Source organism: Paramormyrops kingsleyae, chromosome 4, assembly GCF_048594095.1.
Source record: "Paramormyrops kingsleyae isolate MSU_618 chromosome 4, PKINGS_0.4, whole genome shotgun sequence".
In the NCBI taxonomy this organism is placed as follows: domain Eukaryota; kingdom Metazoa; phylum Chordata; class Actinopteri; order Osteoglossiformes; family Mormyridae; genus Paramormyrops; species Paramormyrops kingsleyae.
Genome location: NC_132800.1, coordinates 22,413,576 through 22,433,591, shown reverse-complemented (window position 1 = coordinate 22,433,591; position 20,016 = coordinate 22,413,576). Strand labels below are relative to the sequence as shown.

At 45.4% G+C, this 20,016-nt stretch overlaps 1 protein-coding gene across 2 annotated transcripts in view; it reads right to left on the bottom strand.

Moving 5' to 3' along the window:
- Window positions 1-14,612, bottom strand: part of LOC111857818 (enhancer of polycomb homolog 1-like) — a 29,294-nt gene extending 14,682 nt beyond the window's left edge. The window contains exons 1-2 of one of the 2 annotated variants that reach the window (XM_072710873.1): window positions 14,297-14,612; window positions 7,127-7,220 (exon numbers count right to left, since the gene is read on the bottom strand). Coding sequence is in view for 1 of the 2 variants with exons in the window: in XM_072710872.1 (XP_072566973.1) it covers window positions 5,094-5,246 (153 nt within the window). In the remaining variant the exon portion in view is untranslated. Of the gene's footprint in view, window positions 1-5,093; window positions 5,600-7,126; window positions 7,221-14,296 lie in introns of those variants that run through there. The other variant, XM_072710872.1, reaches the window with a different exon arrangement.
- Window positions 14,613-20,016: the final 5,404 nt, after the last annotated feature.

Here is a 20,016-nt window from a genome sequence, read left to right as displayed (position 1 = left end):
TGGAGATGACACAGAAGTAGTCAAACACCACACCGCTTCCAGATAAAACCTCGTAAATTCAGAAACATTAATAATGTCAAACAGTTCAGGAGATTGGGATACACCTGCCACCTTCAGTTCAATTTTATATAGTGCCTTTCACAACAGTATCACCCCCCAAGGTGCTTTACATGGGTGTGTTACGATGCAACATCATTAAGACCAAATAATACAAAAGCAGGGGAAAGGGAAGACAAAGAAATGAAAGAGAAAGCCAGTGACAATGGAGGAGAGGAACCAAAAACTCCCAAGTAGGGGGGAAAAAAGAAAACCTATGGGGGTCCAAGGTCAACTGTCTGCCCAACCCCCCCTGGGCATAGGCAAGTCTAAGCACCTTGTGTTACAAGCAAAGCCGCTGAAGCAGCTTAAGGAGGAGGGATCTCATAGGCTGTCTGCACAACGGCACACAGATGCACATGACCAGCAGGAAACAAATCAACACCAAATACGTCACCCATGACAGAACCAGCAGCCGATTCCACAACAAAACCAAGGGCGGCGAAGAGAGTCAACTTTCTCACATCTGAGAATGTTCTGAACAAGCAGAAGCGTCATAAACCTTTCGGGATAATTAAGAGACAGGCATCAAAACAACCCTGTGCCACCTAAAGGAATTTACTCCTACAGAAACTCTACTAGACAAGGATAGTTTTATTTAAAGAGAACAGCACTTAAAACATATACGCACGTGATAAAATTAGCCTCATTTTCTGTTTCAAGGATCAAAGATATTTTAAGTCACAGGGAATACAATCACGAGCACGTGAGAGGATTTTAAATAGATGCCCAAGGACTTCAGGGGCTGAACCTTTCAGAAAAACAACTTTCAATTGTCTGGTGAGGAACGACTTTTGTTATTAATGTTATGGTGGAGTCTCCTTTAAAATGGGGCTCACCTCAACAGTTAACATCACAGACGTAGCCTCACAATAACAAATAGGACTTGGAGAAAGTGAAGCCCAGTACCGCTTACTGATGAACAGACACACCAGTTTTAAGGGACTAGTGCAATTTAATAAATGATGTGGAAACAGATGGCAACTGGCATAATTACAACGTAAATGGCTCCACTAATTCGAAACAAACAATTTTATTAACCCAGTTACAAGTACAGGTATTAAAACTGATCCCAGCCGCAAGAGAAGCAAAACATTCTACTACACCATACAAAATAAAGGCGAGGTATTAAAGGTGGAGACTGCAATCAGGCAGAATGAGCGCAAAGAATACAGATTACTTTGCAAATGTCGGTGAAAAACCTGAGTAAACAACTCATCTTAAGGGCTGTTATCAAGTCTGCCCCCATTAGAGGAGATGCAGCCCCTGCTGAGAGTCTCTGCATTCAGGTGCAGCGGGCCCAGGGGTACCAGACTATTCTCGCTAATTTAAGCATGGATGCAGGTGAGTCAGCACAATGTCAACATGTGTGGGAGCTGGGCCTGACCCAACCTCCCCCACTGGCAGGTCAACAAACAGAAGCTGAGCTCTGCCCCCAACATATCCCATGCTCCAGGGCTAAAAATAGAACAAGTTACATGGCATTGTGGGTAATAAAGTAATATCAGATTTTTCTCAAAAAAAGTAGGAAAGACCAAGCACCCCACGTCACGCACACCTCTACTCCATCTGTGAAAACACCAATCACGTGCGTTAACATTCGGCAGACAGAGGCATGGATGAGGGCTTTGTGCCGCACAAGTTAACATGAGCAATGCAGAGTCCAAGGCATGAGAACGTATCGCCCATGTTGTATTGAAAACTGGGAAACTGATAAAGAAAAATGTTTCTTTGCGGGAGGCTAATGGACCGGCCCTTTAAGAAGTCCAGCTAAAAACATGAAAAATACCTCTTTCAAAGCATTCGCTGACAACACTTAGAGAGTGGGACGTACACAACCAATTTCAAGTGTCCTTCAGCCCGAAAACATTTTCTTCCACGCCCCCAGTATCGCCGCAACAATCTGTCAAATAAATGGCTTACCTCCCGTTTCAAAATTAAGCTGAACCGATGCATCTGGCAAAATCAAGTTCACTTACTTGCCACGAGAACTTCAAAACACATAGCACTGGACACACATATCCAAAAAAAAAAAAAAAAAACTATAAGCTGCCGATCTGCCGCGATTCAAAGATCGCAGGAGAGGGAATCAAGGTACATGCATCTGGGACAATGGCAGCCTCTTCTTTAACCAAATATAAAACCGCTAATATTTAAGCGAACACCCTAGAGCTGCAAGTAGTGGCGTGCTGTTTGAATTAATTAGTCCACGCTCAGAGATATTAAACAGCCAAAGAAAGCACTTGGCACTATTAAGTTCTGCGCAAAACCGGGGCCGTAAAAAACACTCGACGAATCTATTCATAGTGCACGGTCCTTAAACGTGAGGAGAGTCACCGCGTTGGCACGACATAGACCACACACACTCATAAATAATTATCCTCTCTGTGATTCACAGGCTAAACCTGTGATGTGACAGGACACCAAGCTCCACAGCAGCATCATAGACACTATACATCTCTCACAAACACAACAAAACTCATTTCTCAGTATCACTTCACTACACCGCAGGTTTCCAAGAAATATGGCATGTTATTGGTCCTTATGAAACATTTCTACCAAAGCAAAAGGTAGGATAATTATTTAGCCATCCCTACCCTGATTATGGGAGAAGTGTTAGTAGATATTATCAGGTAGGTCCACGCACAAAAACCTGGCAATTCAGTCTAAAGACACCCATACCTGCCAAACTTCTATGTGCAGGAAAGAGAAAAGGCCCACAGTGGGGGCAGGTGCCCTCAGAAGGCAACTCAGACCCCACCATCACTGCTGATCTTTAAGTCCTGCTGACAGCTACCTGGTCCACCAGATTGACATCTCATGCACCCGGATAAGGAAGCAGTGTACCAAGATGCATTGGACTGTGGACCCCATCCACTTCCATAACAGTCATGTGGGTATGAAACAGAAAGCTGATCGGGGACCCCCTCTCACAAGGCATCCAAACCCTACATACTCAGGGCTTACACATGTACCCCATTTGCCAGTTACAGTGGTGGACATAGCAGTTAAGCAAAAGATCATTAAAAGGTTCCACAGCAACACAAATTTAAAAGACATTAGATGCACCAATGAGCATCACGATAAACCACACTGCTGTAGCACAAATGAGAACAAAGTGTGCCTAGAACTTACACATGAACAAATCCCCCCATTTAGCTTCCTAAATTCAACACTACACCAACCAATTACACAAGCACAAATACAGAGACTAAACACACTATTTGTGCTTCTTAATTAAAACTGTGGCTTACCCTGGTCCAAACTCTAATTTTAAATCCTTTTGTAATATATGTGCCTGTATTATCAGCTCCTGTTTGACAACATATGGCTTTTGATTACCCTGTTTTTTTTTACCCATCATTAAGCTGCCCTTTTCAAATGAGTATCACCAAAACTGAACAGCCAGTCCCAGCAGACAGATGATAGCATGTTTATGTCACACCCTGAAATCTGCAGACTACACAGTCACAAGCATGTTTAAAGACTCCCTCTAGAAAGCCACACATTTCTATATCCCACACCACACTCCATATTCAACTGATTTCTAGTCCAATCAATGAAGTAACACTGCACTTTCCTGCAAAAGTCTTTACAGGGTTTTCCCGCAGCACAAAACTAACAAGGACAGGAAGACTAATGCCACTTCTGAATGGACTGAAGGTGGTGAACTCACAGTGTGGTCCTTCAAATAACTTTGCACACTTAATAGGAAACTGATAAAGTCCAATGTGCATGTTTTACGGTTGGCAGTTGGAAAATACCGGACCCTACAGCTTGGCAGAAACACACTGCACACACAGGCACGATGAGAAAACTTCCATTAGATTTCGATAATTTACAATGGACAAGCTCATTAACATGCAGTCACATTTATAAAGCATAAGCAATAATTTAAATTATTCTGGGCAATCTCTAGTGGTACCGGATGTTTTGAAACACATACAAAAGTACCACTCATTAGCGTAAAAGTGAGACTGGTATCGCATCAATAACATCTGGCGGTGCTCAATGGCCGAGGACGTCTTTGATGCCTAAGAGAAGTTTGCATCGCCGTTTGGGAACGCCAGATAGGTTACAGCAAACGGCAGTAAGAGGGCTCCAAAGGCCCGGCCGCCGGCTCACCCGCCGATACGGGGACATGCAGACAGCGAGCGGACGGGCCGGCAGCGCTTAAGTTTACGGGGGAGTAGCGACCAGCCAACCGCTTCGGGACCGCCACCATAAAAAGGGAAGGGGGTGTAACCATACCTCTCATCGCCATGCAGTGACGACAAAAAGAAAATTACTAAAATACTGACAATGAAATCAGCAACTGGCCAGAGAGATTTGCCCACAAATGAGAAACGCACGAGCGCCTCATCTAACTTCTTACAAAACCCTCAGGTAACCAAACGCGTTAATACGGGAGCACCGAAGCCAGCATAGACCCCGGTATTTCCCAGTATCTCCGCACCTCTCGGTTATCCAAGGCCTGCTTATCGTTTTACTGGGTAGCAGTTGCCCGACAAGGCGGTTAGTCGCTCTGCAAGCAGCCGCCGGATGGGCTCGCGGCCGCGCACGCTAGCTGTCACTCGGCTGACGGCCGGCCCCAGCCGCGCGGACTCCACGCCGGCTCTCTGGCGCCACCGAGCGTCCGCCGCCGGCGTCGCCGCACGGCCCACCCAAAGGGGGGGAAACCGAGTCTCGAACAAAATGGCGGATTTCGGCGTGGTCACGTGATCCCTTTGTACTTTGTAAACCGTTTCCAAGCGAAATGGACCGCGACAACCGGCACCAAGCACACATTTCGGAACCAGTACGCCTCATTCTCTCGGAAAATGGTCGCTAAACCGACCCGGGTCGGCGTCTGGACGGCGAAATAGCGCCTTTCTGCGAGAAGGAGAAACGGCAGCCATTTTGTGCAAACTTGCGCAGACAAGAGAGGGGCGCCCCCGATAATGCGAAAACCGGGCTATACTGCAAACTGTAGGTTTTTTTGTAACCGTGTAACGTACCGATTCCTCCTCTTTCTCCATCCCAGTCGGCATCTGCGGCACTGCCCGGTTAATTGAGGCATATTCGTGCAGGTCGGGTAAGTCCTCGCAGCGGAAGACGGGTAGAGGCTTGGAAGCGTCCAGCGCCCGTGCCCGAAACGACAATTTACTCATTTTTTTTATAATTCGAGATACAGAATAAATCTATCCGATCCCCTATAATTCACAACTGTCCCAGTTAGAGTTCTCATGGATGGGTCTGTGGCGATCTCCGACAGTCACTTGTTCGACTGGTAAATATACACACACGCAAACGGCGATGCGAGAGGAGCCCGAAAGGCCCGGATCTTGGTCGCTCTCTTTCGGTCTCTCTTTTTTTTTTTTTTTTTTTTACAGTCGTTCCCCTCTCTCCCTGGTTCAATACGCCATGGCCAACATGGCGGACATTAAAAACTCTTTAACTCTCCGTTCGCTAGGAGCGGCCCAACCCCCAGACCAGCCGGCAGCCATTCCCGCACGGCCCCAAGCGCGTGCGCGCTCGCGTCTGAGGGGGGGAGGGGGGCGCTCCCCGCACTGTCACACGCGCGGCGAAAGACGCCCCCTCCACCCGTCCGAAAGAGCTCGTGAGGATGCGCGCCACGCTCATCATAAACATGCACCCCAGACAGTCACCCCATTTATTCATACCTGCAACTCTCATCCTGGTGGTGGAGACGCGGGTCTCACTCTGTCTTAATTAACTTTCTCGGAATTATTCCAATGTATCCTTTTCTTACGGCCTGACAAATTATTTCCAAACATCCTAAATTATGAGCCGTGCGATGTAATACACTAATAATAGCAGATAACTTGTAATTACATATACCAACTTGGGAATTTCCCAATTCTCGCACATGCCTAGGCATGGATCACTCACGAATTCACGAGTTCACTAAAATACTACATTAAAAACGTGCCGTCTCGATATTAGCTAATAGACGCCTATTATAGAGCAGGACGGCAAGAAAGGAAACATTTCTGCAGATTTACAGCTACAAATTCTATCTTGGAGGGTTTATGTCCATGCGGCGTCGCAATGTTCGGAAATGTCTCCCTCATCTGGTACAATTTAGCATTACACCACCACCACCACCACCCCCCCCCCCCCGGGACGACTTCAAAACTGAAGAGAAATGGTCAATAATGCAGGTAAAAAAAAAAAAAAGACCACTAGTCGCTGGCGTTTGATTACTTGTGTAAATCATTAGAACTGAAACCTGGACAACCTGGGACCAATCGCTGGCAGCAAAGGGTGCTGTGCAGGAACACACAACGCATGGAATGCCGGTCCATTTCAGGGTGTGCACGCATGTATGCGCACGCACAGTTGCATGTGATCCAGCCACAAGCATGTTATTACATGGATGCACACACAGATGGGAATGCAGACAAGGCGGAAGAGTAAAGACCACAATCCGATTAAAGGGTCATGCATTGACCGCGAGACACATGTTTTGCCCCTAGTGTAATGTCACCCCAAACTTTTGGTGAAACTTGAGGGCCTTGAATTCAGACACTAAATAGTGAAATGCATGACATGGAGAGAATATATAAATAATTACACAGAATGAGGTAAGATTTGAAAGCCTCCAAAATGTACACAGAGATTTCTTAGATTTAGAAGATAAAAACAATTTCTGGGCAAACGAGCATCTTTCCTCCACGTATAGCATGCTCACAAAACCTCTTAAATGCTGGGAATTGAATTACATTTTCCCCCAAATGTGTATACAAACATCAACAAATGCTTTTAAATCTGCCTATGATTATGCCTGATGAGTGGGCAAACAAATTTCTTGGTCCAAACTGACCCTGGTCAGGCGTCTCTAAATGCCTGGAGCTGTGAATGTTCCTCGTGATTAAGTCACTAAAATCTTGGTCTCACAGAGGCGACCAATATCTACGTCTACCATCTGAAGACGGAGAAACAGCTGATGTTTGTACAAACTACACCATCATCTGGATTCAGTACTTGGGAAACAGATCAACCCAGTATATGCCAGAATAACTGTTACCTCTGACCAGTAGGTGAAACCACTGGGGAGCGATTAGTCCTGAGGAACATTCCGGGCCCACCAAGTCATCCATTACTGGAGAAATCCTAGTTATCTGTAGAAAAGGAGAAGCATGGATGTCAGAACTGTAAACTGAATGAGCTTAAAACTGAATTCTTATATTTGTGGAAACACAATCCACAAACCCAAGTAAACACAATATGTAACACACCTTCAAAATACAATAAAAGAAGAATGCAAATATTATTGCAAGGTTGCAGATATGGAGGTCATATTTATTTTTTGGGAGACCTCATTCTTACAGTTTCCCAAAATATAACAGGCTCTTCGACAGAAAATCACACTTGATGTGTTTGTGGCATAAAGTTAGAGACCAGCAGAATATGCAGCAAAGGCATGAAGTTTGTATTGACCCAGCCCGGCGAGATATACCCAAACAGGCTGTGGTTATGTAAATCAGCTAGTAGGCCACAGCTGCACCAGCAAACGAAACTGAACGAGTGCAGGTTAACCACTGCAGTAACTGTCATACAGGAGTTCGCAGCCAACCTAAACCGAAAAAACCTCACTTTAGACACACTTAGTCAGCTAAAAACTCCTGTTCGCTTCGTTTGCCAGGATGAATATTTCAATTTTGGGGACCAGAGTCTAACGGAGGCTAATTAGCACCCCCTTCTGGGGAACTGACCATACAACACGTGAAACTGAAGCCCTCAAAACCACAGTAGGCATATTTTGCACAGAGCAGGGATACCTCTTCTGTGAACCTCTTTTTTCCGCACAGTATGTGAAACTCCGCCCCTTCACCAAGTGACAGAATTGGGGCGGGACTGGGGAGATGAACCAAAACAGCAAAAGGGGCCCATATTAGCACACAGATGAAAGCATACTGGGACTAGCAAAGCCCCTAGAGCAGGGGTGGGCAATCTTACCCAGAAAAAGCCGGTGTGTACGCAGGTTTTTGCTGCAACTCCCCAATTAGGTCACTAATTAGAGGACTGATTGGCTGAAGAGTCCGCACACCTGGGTTTGAACAGCTGACCTAAAGGTTATCCCAAAAACCTGCATAGACACTGGCCCTTTAAGGATAAGGCTGCCCATCCCTGACCTAAAGGCTGTGCTTGCACTGGGACTGCTGCCTGTGTTGTGAACACAGGCAAGTGTGGCCCCTATCTTGGTACATATTGTGTACATAGTCAGGACCCACCCACTCACGGCAAATCTGGCATCCAGTACTTCTTCAGATTGAGCATGGCAGCCCTGCCGGGTTGCCAAGTCAAATCCTAGATTCACACAATCAGGCACAAATAAATGGGTGTTCCGACCTTTTCGTTTCACCATTATGTTCTGAAATTAACCTGGCAAAGTGCTGCTGGTGTGATGAAAACTTTTGGTATAAATTTCAGGCCTGATAGACCACCCATGCCCATGAAATGTTGGGTGGGGGGGGGGAAGGGCATTTTGTTCACTTCGCCTCCATTGGCCGGTCAGCTAAGTGACCATTGGCCAGTCTGTTCACATGCACGCCTTAAATATTAAGTTGGAGGTTGTTCGGCTTGGTCCAAACAGACGCAAACTCTTCCACTGGCCACAATTATTATTACTGCCTATACTGTAGCAGGGGTCATCGAAGTCCGGAATGAGGTCTGGATCTGGACCGAATTGCAAATTGATCCGGACCCAGCCCATAATGTACCATATGCCAATATGGTTAACGCCAGAAGTCTTAATGCGGTTTGAAGTACAAAATACAAAATGTAGAACTTTCACACACACATAACTCACCATAACCCCCCCCCCCTGACAAAGACAGTCTAAACAGTCTGCAAGCAATTGATGTCTACATTGAAGGTTATGCTTAATTCATTAAGGTTCGTGAAATGCTGTTTCGCTACTGAAAATCGTTCCGGATCTCTGACTTCGAAGAAAAATCTGATGGGGGGGCCTTTGACCAAAAAGTTGGCCTATAGTGATACATTAATTCAGGCCAAACCAAAAGGTTAAGCCTCCTTGGATGTAACCAGATAGCTGATCTATCCGTAGGGGTCAGGTGATTATTTTACATGCCACTTACCAGATTAGCTCAACACACAACAAGCTACCTGACAAGTCTTTAAATAGACCTTAAATAGAAAAAGTGGAGGTTTAGATGCCTCCAACCAGAGTATAATACTGTAATTTCATATACATGATGAAGTGTGGGACGGCACTACGCCGCACTGTAGCTGAAACAGATGCAATGTTCCAGTAGGTAGCAAATTATACAATTTTGTTCAGTACTAGAATCGCTGTGCAGAGTTTTGAGGGGGAACCATTGTTAACGGTGCATAATCTTCTCACTAACGGTTACGAAGTTATAACACAACAATCCTCCATATACAACCGTTCAGCGTTACAGTATTTATAGCTATTTATTTTAGTCTGCGGCCAAAAATGTGAATTACCTGTAATAGAATTAAGTTTGTAATTAAATGTATACAGGTAAAGCAAAATCCCTAATAGATTCCATATAGATTCACCATGGCAATAATATTGGAAATCATGCCAGTTAAGGAAACTTAAATGTACAGTAGTTGTGTGTGTATGTGTGTGTGTGTGTGTGTGTGTGTGTGTGTGTATGTACATAAACATATGACATGATTGGTTCCATACAAAGCCCTTCGGATCAGTGCTGTGGAGTCAATGCTTAAATGCATTTATTTCAGTCTACTTCAGTTATTTTCTGGTATCTGCACTCTTGATCTGTTGCAGTTTGGAGCACAATCCCAGCAGGAATTTTTCATTTTTGATCGCATCATCGCTAAAATACAAATCTGCAGAGGTCTGTAGAACAAGATATAGCTCGTTGCTTTGGGGGGCAAATGGATCAATTTGAATCTGTACAGGGGCCGTCTGAAGCGCACTGAACAGGCTCCCGAGATATAAAAGCATTATTGGAAGAACTGAGTGAATGTGTTAGAATGGACAAGCAGATATTGAAGTACCGCAGGAAAAGTACCGAGTGAGAACGGCAAATACGGAAACAAAAATGCCTTCACCTGAGGATCAGACAAGACCCCACAGAAGATCACGGGCAATCTGACAGGGTGAACGACATACAGAGACCACACAACAGAGCTACAAGAAGAGTTACCCCATAGTAGCAATGGCTCACATCCCCCTGTTTTACAGCAAGCCCAATAGAAACCCTACAAACAAAGAAAAGGGGCTTATTGTATCCCCACTGGGTTGGGACAGAAGCACTTAAACAGATGTAGCTTATGTGCTTTCAGCCCGCAGTGCACAGGTTTAGTCGAGCAGCACAGGCTCATGGTGATATACCCCAGGGCACAGACATCCTGGTGCACAGCCAAGATCAGACACAGGGAACGTCGTGATCGAGCAAACCGGCTGAATCCATTTAATCGCAATCCTCACCCTCCTTACTTTGGCGAAACTGTACATACACACAGCACTGGAAATGGCCGGAGATTCACTACCCCCCCCCCCAGTACTGGTCTTATGTGTAATGCCTTGGGCCCCAGCCAGAAACTGGCAAATTCGGAGTTTGGCCAACCGCTGACGTGACCTGGGCCGATGTTCGGCTATAAATACACACGCAAACACGGTATCGCTCACCGCGAAAGGAAATGGGAAGCGACTCCGCCTTCGCTTCCTTACCGTTTTAACTTCACACGCAACTAAGGTCAAGAAGGCGACTCCGGCGCGGTGGACAGAAATCAGACGCTGACGGTCAGCCGTCTAGGACCCAGGAGACACTCCAGCCTCATGCAAGTAGGTTCAAATAATTCACAAATTGCACCTTATTCTGGAAGGAAAATAAGAGGTGGTGGTGGTGGAGGGGAACAGGAAAATGCCATCTGCTAGGTTGGTCGATAATGCTCAAGTGTCTGGAGTCTGGACCCCCTCCTTACCTTCTGTGGCCATGTGACAAAAATGCAGATAAGCCTCAAAGACAGATACGCACATCCTTTGCTGCACCCAGCACAATGGTGAAGAAGGACAATGCGATCTCACTCTGCTCAGCAGGCATCCGTACACCTCAACATGAGCCGTTTACTCCCCTTATCTGAAATCCACAGTCACCTCATCTTTCTGCACCCTTGAAACCAATGTGAGAAGGAATATTAATCTGATAGGGCAGAATGTCTACTTTGGAAATATATCGGCAGACCCACACATTATGGATTTCAAGATACCAGCTTTCGAGAATTAATACTCGTAAGCAACAGGGTGCTCGACCAACACCATTTAGAGAAAGAACGGCTGATACCACTAGATCGCAGTAAACAGTTGTTGAGATCGTCGCTAAAGCAGCAGACAACCAAGCAAAGATTGTATATGAAACAGTTCCATGTTACGCGTGAAAAGACTGGACTGAGCTGAAAGGCTTTAACAGTCAATAAAGTTCACTGAAAGTCTACATCCTTATCATTGAAGGAGCATAAACCCAAACTACTCAAGTATTAACACCCCAATGTGACATGCCAAACTCGAACGCACTAGACCCAAGATTACCCATCTCAACAATTGGACATTGTGGACTTTTGCCTGAGAGTCAAAATTTAAACATACCACAGAACAAAACACCAAACAAGACTTAACATATTTAATAGTGGAAGAGACCAACAGAAAGCAGTCAAAATCACGCAAGCTCTGCACACGACACAGACAGTCGGGCAGAACGCATGACGCCGAACCTGGAGCTCATCATTTGTGTAACCACGCATCAAACCGAAGCAGAACCATTGAGAAAGGGTAAAGACCACCAGAAGACCCAGCGGTGCAGTGATCAGGCAAGTCTGCCATCAATGACTCTGCTGGAGAGGATGAGTATTTAAGGGAAACTGTAGCATACAGTGGTCAACATGACAAAATGTCACTTTAAGCAAAGTGATCCTTAGTCAGTAAGAGGTGCACAACTACAGTCATCCTGATGGATTTGTTGGTTACAACCCATCGTGTTGTTCTGTTCAATTCTGCTGTCGGTGTTCTATCTGCTGTTCTATCTAATAATTCTAAGCCCATAAACAACCCTCTTAGAGATAAATACCATGACATATTCGTTATATATATATATATAAAAAAAGCGTGACTGACAGCTCTAGCCTTAACACCACACCACCAAACGAGTATGCGTCTTAGAGAATATGAATACCAGTCTCCAGGAGAAGTTAAAATCAAATAACATCCAATCTGGCATATGGTGAGGTAGCAAGTCCCCCACCCTTCAAAAGGATGGATTGTGTCCCTTATTTTACAGTATATGACAATAAAGTCGGATGTATGCAAGAGGGGGAATTTAAGAGTCCCCTTAACTGTACTTTTGCACACGGTGTGCTCGGCGACAGGCGACCGAGCCAGGAATCACATTCGCTTGTGCTGTTGTAGCGACTTCACGCCCTGACAGCACCAATTTAAGGCTAATTTAGGGCGACACCTTGAACAGACCCTTTTGGTTTCAAGTGCATGGAAACTTACCAAACACTGACTGGTGTGGGGGAGCAGACAGATATTTTAAAATCACGAATAATAGTACCAGCACGTTGAAAAAACACAGACAAATAACCTGTTTTTTTTTTTTTTTTACATTAACTTTGCCAAAAACGTAGCTACATGGATAATAGTCAAGACTACTTGTACAGTACTAGTTCTGAAAGAACAGGAAGGAAGATTGAGACTGGCTTTGTTTCTAGAAACGTCAGTCAAAAGGGAACATATTGTCGGGTTTCTGTTATACGAAGAGACTTGACCAAATTAAATTAGGTCAAATTTAAGGACTGCGGGAGAAAGACAACCGATACAGAAAACGGGGCTGGATGGGGGATGGGCAGGAAATAGACGGAAATTTTACTGACGGGGGCATATTTTTATAATAAAGGGAGCGTCGAAGGGGTAGTAGCCTGCCGATAGGATAGGACAGGGAAGCCATCTACATGGAGAAGAAACTAACAGTCATCTATGCTGTAGCCACCATAGCGAAATGCTGCATCTACAGAATGAAATTTAATTCCCAACTAAACAAAAACCAATGTCCGGAGGAAGGACGCTTTCATCGTCCCTTATTTACGGTTTTCAAGGAAATGGGGAAACTGCAGATCGAGAGAGACACAGCGTGTAGCCCCGCCTGTACTAAATACTGTATAAACTACAATTAGATCATGGGCGCTAGTCTCACCCAGGGGCATCCCCGCGATAATCAGGCAAAGAAAGCTAATCAGAGTGCAAAGAAAACGCCGGAAAGCCGTCGCTTAAGCTCAAGATGATCCCCAAGCCAACACTTAGCGCCTTTCAATTTGTATATAAATATCACGTTTCTATTTACTGCGAGTTAAAAGGGGGAAAAAGACATTTAAAATGTAGACTTATGGGCGACAGCGCCACCATCACAGATGGATGCAAACAAAAAGCAGATCGCCGCTCCCCCCCCCCCTCCACCGTGTGAAACGAGACCTAAAACCCATAAGGAAACAAAATGACAGCAGTCCACGGTGGACCACCAAGGAAATAAAAAAGCGATCAACCACAAAACTAAACAACAACAACACAAGGGCAGCGATCAAACGTGAAGGCGGCGATCTCTATGTACGGATCATGCACAGGTTATAACTTAATGCAAGCCTCGCTAAATATGTCAACCTCCACCTTTATCTACCCCAGCAAGGGCAATCCCCGTCTTGTAAGCAAAAAAAAAAAGAGAAATAACTACTATTCAGTATGCTGGCGATCTGCGTATTAGTTTGATCTCAAGTCGGATGTAGTATTAATGAAAAAGGAACGCATAGCAATCGACAAGAGGATGGTTTGGAAACAAGTAACCAGACAAAGATTACTTTGTAACAGTGTAACGCCACTACGCATACTGCGCTGGGGACACGGAGATGGGAAAAAAAAGTCCAACAGGACGGATTGAAGTTTTCCTTTTCGGTCATAGAGGAATTACCTTAAGCTTGGAGAACGAAATACTACTGAATTACCCCAACCTGGCCAGGTAAAAAAAATATAAATACGAGAAATAAATCACTTTATTGTTAAATTTGCCAAAAATCGAGGACTGACGCGACACCATGGGCGGAATTAGCTAGCCGGCTAGCGCTACCTCCATAGAGACTCATATACTCAACCGATCATTAAAAGGCTGTTAAAAGCCATTTGAAAAATGAAACTTACCAGCAGATCGGCCAGGGTGGGTGATGACAATCCCTCTTAAAGTAGACGAGAAAGGGAGCAGGCAGGGCTTCCAGCCGGGGCTCCGCGGACAGCAAACGCCATGCAGTCCGAGTGTTAAACACCATCCTGATCATCGTTCGGAAATATTCCGCGATCGGCTTCTCCTGGAGGTTAGTAAGCCTCCGCGTAGCCGTAAACTGTGATGTAGATGAAGCGAAGGGAGGAGGGGGCTATAAGACCGTCATTTGAAGAAGATTAGAAGCTGACCGAGGCAGAAGAGCACTCCGCTACGGGGTTAACAACTTTGCGACGGCGAGCAGCCTCTCCGCGATTGGACGGCGAGTGCGACCAATCAGCTGCGGGGGGACGGCTGGGCGTCGCGACGTCACGCCGCAGCCTCCGCGCAGCTTCCAGTGGGGCCCCTGGTGTGAGGGGCCACGGGTTACTGTCCATGTCCAAAACAGCTGGCGTGTGCCTCAGCAGTCACACCCTGCCGATTATGCAGTATGTTCTCCTATAAGGTGTATTCTTCATATTAGGGAACAATTACAATTCAGCGCCATGTTCTCGTTTATGTACAGTTTCATCAACGGAGAGAGCATCACCCAGCTCGCTTAGGAGAACATGGAATGCACAGACATGAAACACCTAGTTACTGCTTAAGTTCATGGCACGTGTTAATAAGTGTTGTCTTGCTATTTCTCAGCATTTGTAGCCTTCATAATAAACACACTCATCTAACGCCCCAAAACATGTCCTGGTTCAAAAGAGCCAAAAAGTCAGTGCAAAAAGGAATTAATAAGAAGCTTGAAATAATAGCGTTTTTGAATATAATGAGAGGACATGTGATATCGTGAGAAGCATCAGGCATAAAGGAATCGACTTGGCGCACCATCAAGACAATCAAACATCAATGACAAAGCAAATTTCTATATCCGGAACATCATTCTTTCCAGATTCTTGTCTTTTTTATTTGTGTGTTATGGATTTTTTAAACTATTTTTTCCCCATGATCGCTGTTGTTTCTATAGTGTGAATTTGATATTTTTCAACTATCGCATTATAGGTGAAAACACTGCAGAGCTCTGACAGGACACTCATGTCGACCACACATCACAAATTATCAGAGGTGGAAATTTCAGGTTCAGAAATCCAGACCAAGGCTTTTTTTTCTCCAACCAACCAGTTGAGTACTCTGTGAACGTGACTCTTCATGCTCAACTGGTTGGTTGAAACAAAATCTTGGCCTGGATTTGTACTTTCTGAACCTGAACTTTCTACCTCTGCAAATTATTATATTGTGTGTGTTCTGTATATGCTGAAAAACCGTTCCTCGATATTTTCTTCCGTTTACGAACAATGGTAGTTCCACAAATTTCCTGTTGAATGAAACTCAGCATATTGTTGTGCGTTTTAATATTACGCGCGTGTTAACTAGTGAAGTAAGGTGTACATATATGACACTATCATAAGCGTCACGGAAACTTGCACCAACCCCACAGCCCTGCACCTGGATAAGCAACTGAAAAATGGATAGATGGAAAAATAATAATTTTGCAAGGGGATTGTGGGTGTGGATTTCGGTTGTTCCTAGCATAAGCTGTGACAGTGTAAGGCTGCGTGCGCATGGAGATATGACATTTCACGGCTCAATGCAGCACACCGATGCGTGATTCCGAATCACTGGGGACGGGCTGAGGGTGGCGTGCAAGATCATTCATGAGACGAGGGAAGACGCTGCAGGGTTACCAGTCTGTATCCAGACGAGAAGGTCATAAGCTTATGGGCTGTTGAGGGTGTGGTACAACAGTCATCACACACACAAAAAAAACAGGCTTTGATCAAGCCTAGAAAACTGGCAGTCTTCTCCAGACTCACTGGAAGATGCATGATTGGCCCTCAGAAAGGTCGGCAGATAGATCTGTGGCGAATAGACTATAAGCAGCCCGGGATGAGCCGTCCTGGCCGCAGCGTGCCAGGGAAATGAGAGAGAGGGCGCAGAGTGGATTTCTCACTCACGGTTTCTGCTCTGTGCCCACTGAGTGTGACTCGGCGCGAGAGCGACAGGCGAGCGAGCCGGCCGGACCCGTTCTCCTCTCCATCATATCTTATCAAGCTGGTGATGTCGGGTTTCCACGTGTCACTCCGGAGCCGCTCGTCATCCTCTGAATCAACAGCTGGTCAGCCTGCTTCCAAGAGCTACACCATATGGTCGCCATGTTTACAGTGCATTCCTCCTAATGCAGTTATGACTCCTATGAAAGTACAGTGGAGTCATAACGATGGTAGTCACATTCAAGTATGTCTACTGTTATATACTGTATCCATCCATCCATCCATCCATCTTCCAACTACTTAATCTAAATGGAGGTATGATTATTTCTTTATGCTGGATTTTTAGGTCTGACGTCTTTCAGAAGACCCAGGAGGACCAGCACCTACAGGTTATTGATGAAAACCTGCTAAATAATTCACACTGGAGCACCACCGGTGTGCCGGGACCCAGAACCGCAGAGAGGTACTTCTGGTGGGATACATGCAGCCAGACGTCATCCCCGGCACACGTCTCCCATCGATCTAGCGAACCCCCCCCCCACCCCGGCATATTCCGGCTTCCAGGCGAGTTTGGGCGTTCGTCACGCCGGCATAGGGTCCGTCCTCGCTGTCGGCAGAAGCGTGTTTGGGGTCACATGGGGCTGTTCGGTGGTGTAAGCCTTGCCACGCCTGCAACCGACGTTCACCAGATGGTACGATGTGGTTACAAGTGATCTTAAGTGACCTGATCATAACTTACTGTTCTGTTCACGATGCCAGGATTCTCTACCCGCACTCAGAAAAAAAGGTAAAAATTGCCAACTGTACCCTCAGCTGTAGGTAAGTGTACCTTGTAAGGTACAGAAATGGACTCTGAGGAACAGAGTTTGTCTGGTCTGATTTTATACCTTTGGGATGTTCTACAGAGTCCATTTCTACAGAGTCCATCTTAAAAGGTACAATTACAAGGGTACAGCCCCAGTGACAAGCAAAGGTACAAATTATGACCATTTTTTTCTGAGAGTGCATTATTTTGTGGCTGATGTAATTGCTGGAGTAACTAGAGAGTAAGCAATTGGGCTGCTTTGATTGGGCCCGACTCGAGCTCTAAGATGTTGGCCTCAGAGTTTTCTTGAGAAGCTGTGGAGGCTCCTCTTTGTCTTCAAAAAGTCCTTCCCAAAAAATTTCTTGACTTGCTTCCTTCCTATTTGCAGTAATAAAAAAGATGTGGGCTGGCATTTTGCCCAGCCTCGGAACGGGCCCAGCTTGGGGTAGGCTGAGCCAGGCCTACTCTGGCATCCCTGAGGGTCCGGGCCTGGCTTTCATCATGCCACCACATGCCTTATTTTCCTCTTGAGAAACAATGACATGTTTCCACTCTGTGATTAGCGGTGTGTAGATTCCAACTGTGAAAGATCCTTGTTGCTCGCCGGGGCTGATCGTCGTGTAAGCCTGGGAGAGTTCCACCTGACAGCTTACATCAAACACTGCATCTACAACCATCTGACCACTGACCAGACATAGCTCCATTCATTAGCTAGTACATACATGCCCATGCAAACATGCACACCTGTTCCGTGATTTAATTTCCTAAACTAGGTTCAGGGGATGAAAATTCCAAAATCAGAAACATTTGTGAGTTTTGCCGTTAAAGAAACGATTACAATATTGTCGATTTGCTTGATATTGATGATTGCAAAAAGAAGTGACAAAACATTAAAAAGAGATAAAATTCATATATAAATAACGTAAAAATTAAACCTTTTTTTTTTTTTTACTATTAGTCTGAACATCAAGGGGAGAATTCTGATACGGTGTCACTGCAGATTTGTGACATTTACATTTACATATTTAGCCAATGCTAAGAGCACATTTGCAAACGTTCATGCTGTCCAGGAGCAGATTGTGCATGAGTGCAGCGAGGCAGAGATGCCAGTGAATTCCCAGGTACAAGTATAAGCAGTATTGGAAGAACCAAGTGCAACATTCAAAGAACATAAAAGCACATCAGGTTAGTAGAGGTCATGGAACAGATGGGTCTTGAGTTATTTCTTGAAGGTGGACATGGTGACCATCAGGGTGGTGGAGATGGGTGCCTGGCCAATGAGGGACCTATTAGCCAGCATCAAGGACTGGAACCTGATGCAAGCACCAATCGGGAGCAAGGGAAGAGAGACCAGGAGGAGTGTGACGTCAGAACGTCTAGGTTGGGTGAAAATCAGATGCACGGGTAGACCTGGTAGTAGATAGTTGCACTAGTCAGGTTGTGGAGCAACAAATGGCTGGACTAGAAGCTGAGCTGCATATTCAGACAGGAAGGGACTGACCTTCCTGATGTTATATCAGGTAAATCTACAAGATGAGGAGAACTCTCATGTGCTCAGTTAAGGTCAGCTGGACGTCTATCATTACCCCAAGGTTCCTAGCAGACCTTGATGGAGACAGTGTGGGTAATCAAAGCTGAACATTTCAAACGAAAAGCTTCATTTAGTTGGAAATGACATTTGGGAATAGATAGGTTTGGTGTGAATCGTTTGAGTTTAGATGTGAAAATTCATATACTTAACATTATTAAATAACACAATTTATGTTTGAGTTTGATCTTTCACCACATTCATACCCTTTACATTCAAAGTCATAAATATGATGATTCCAATTCGGTAATGTGCCGCATTTTAATTTTATTTCAGTTGAATTTTCTATTGTTTGAATTTTGGTGCAATTCCAGAGAATAGAAGATAGAAAGAGCACATTTGATTATATGCTTATTGGATGAGTTACTCCAGGTTGAATGAATGTTACATTTATATAGCGCTTTTTCAAACACCCAAAGTGCTTTACAGAATCAATGGGGAGCCGTTTCAGCCCCCACCACTGTGTAGCCCCCACCCGGATGATACAACAGCAGCCAGTCTGTGTCAGTAGGCAGGAGTGAATTTACCAACTTGATGTAGAGGATGATTAGGAGGTGCAGGGGCATAGTTGGCAATTTTAGCCAGGACAATTACCATCCCCCTACTCTTCTGAAGGATACCCACAGATCTTTTATGACCTGGGAGTCAGGACCTTGGTTTCACATCTCATCCAAAGGGCAGCGCCATTTCACAGCACAGCGTCCCTGTTGCTGCACTGGGACACTGCGATCCACACAGACCACAGGATAGACTGACCTGATGGTCATTGCAACATCTCTTTCAGCAGCAATCCAGCTTTTCTTGTTAGTCTCCCATCCAAGTACTGGGCCGGCCCAGACCTGCTTAGCTTCTGGTGAATTACCTCATCTGAACTGCAGGTGGCATACATGCTGGGGTGAAAGGATGGGCACGTCTGGCCCCCTGACCTGGTGTGCTTAGTGTAGCTGATGGTGGGGGGGGGATATTGCTGTACAGTATGCTGTTGGGGTTTCTTCTCTTGCATCCTGGTCTCCAGTTCTGGATCCTTCTATTCCGCGTCTCGTTTTCTTCGATCTGTGGCATTTGAGTTTGGCAGGGGCTCGGCAGTGAAGCATAGGGAATGATTCACACAGAAATGCACACCCCCCCCCCCCACCACTGCACATGGAACTGCCCATTATTCTGCCAGGCCCGTGGAGCCCGAATTTGCCTGTGAAATCTGGAGCGCCCCCGCTTTAAAAGTGCAGCCTTCCTGTCCCCCCCCCCTCCTTTTTTGCCTCTCCTTTTGCTGTC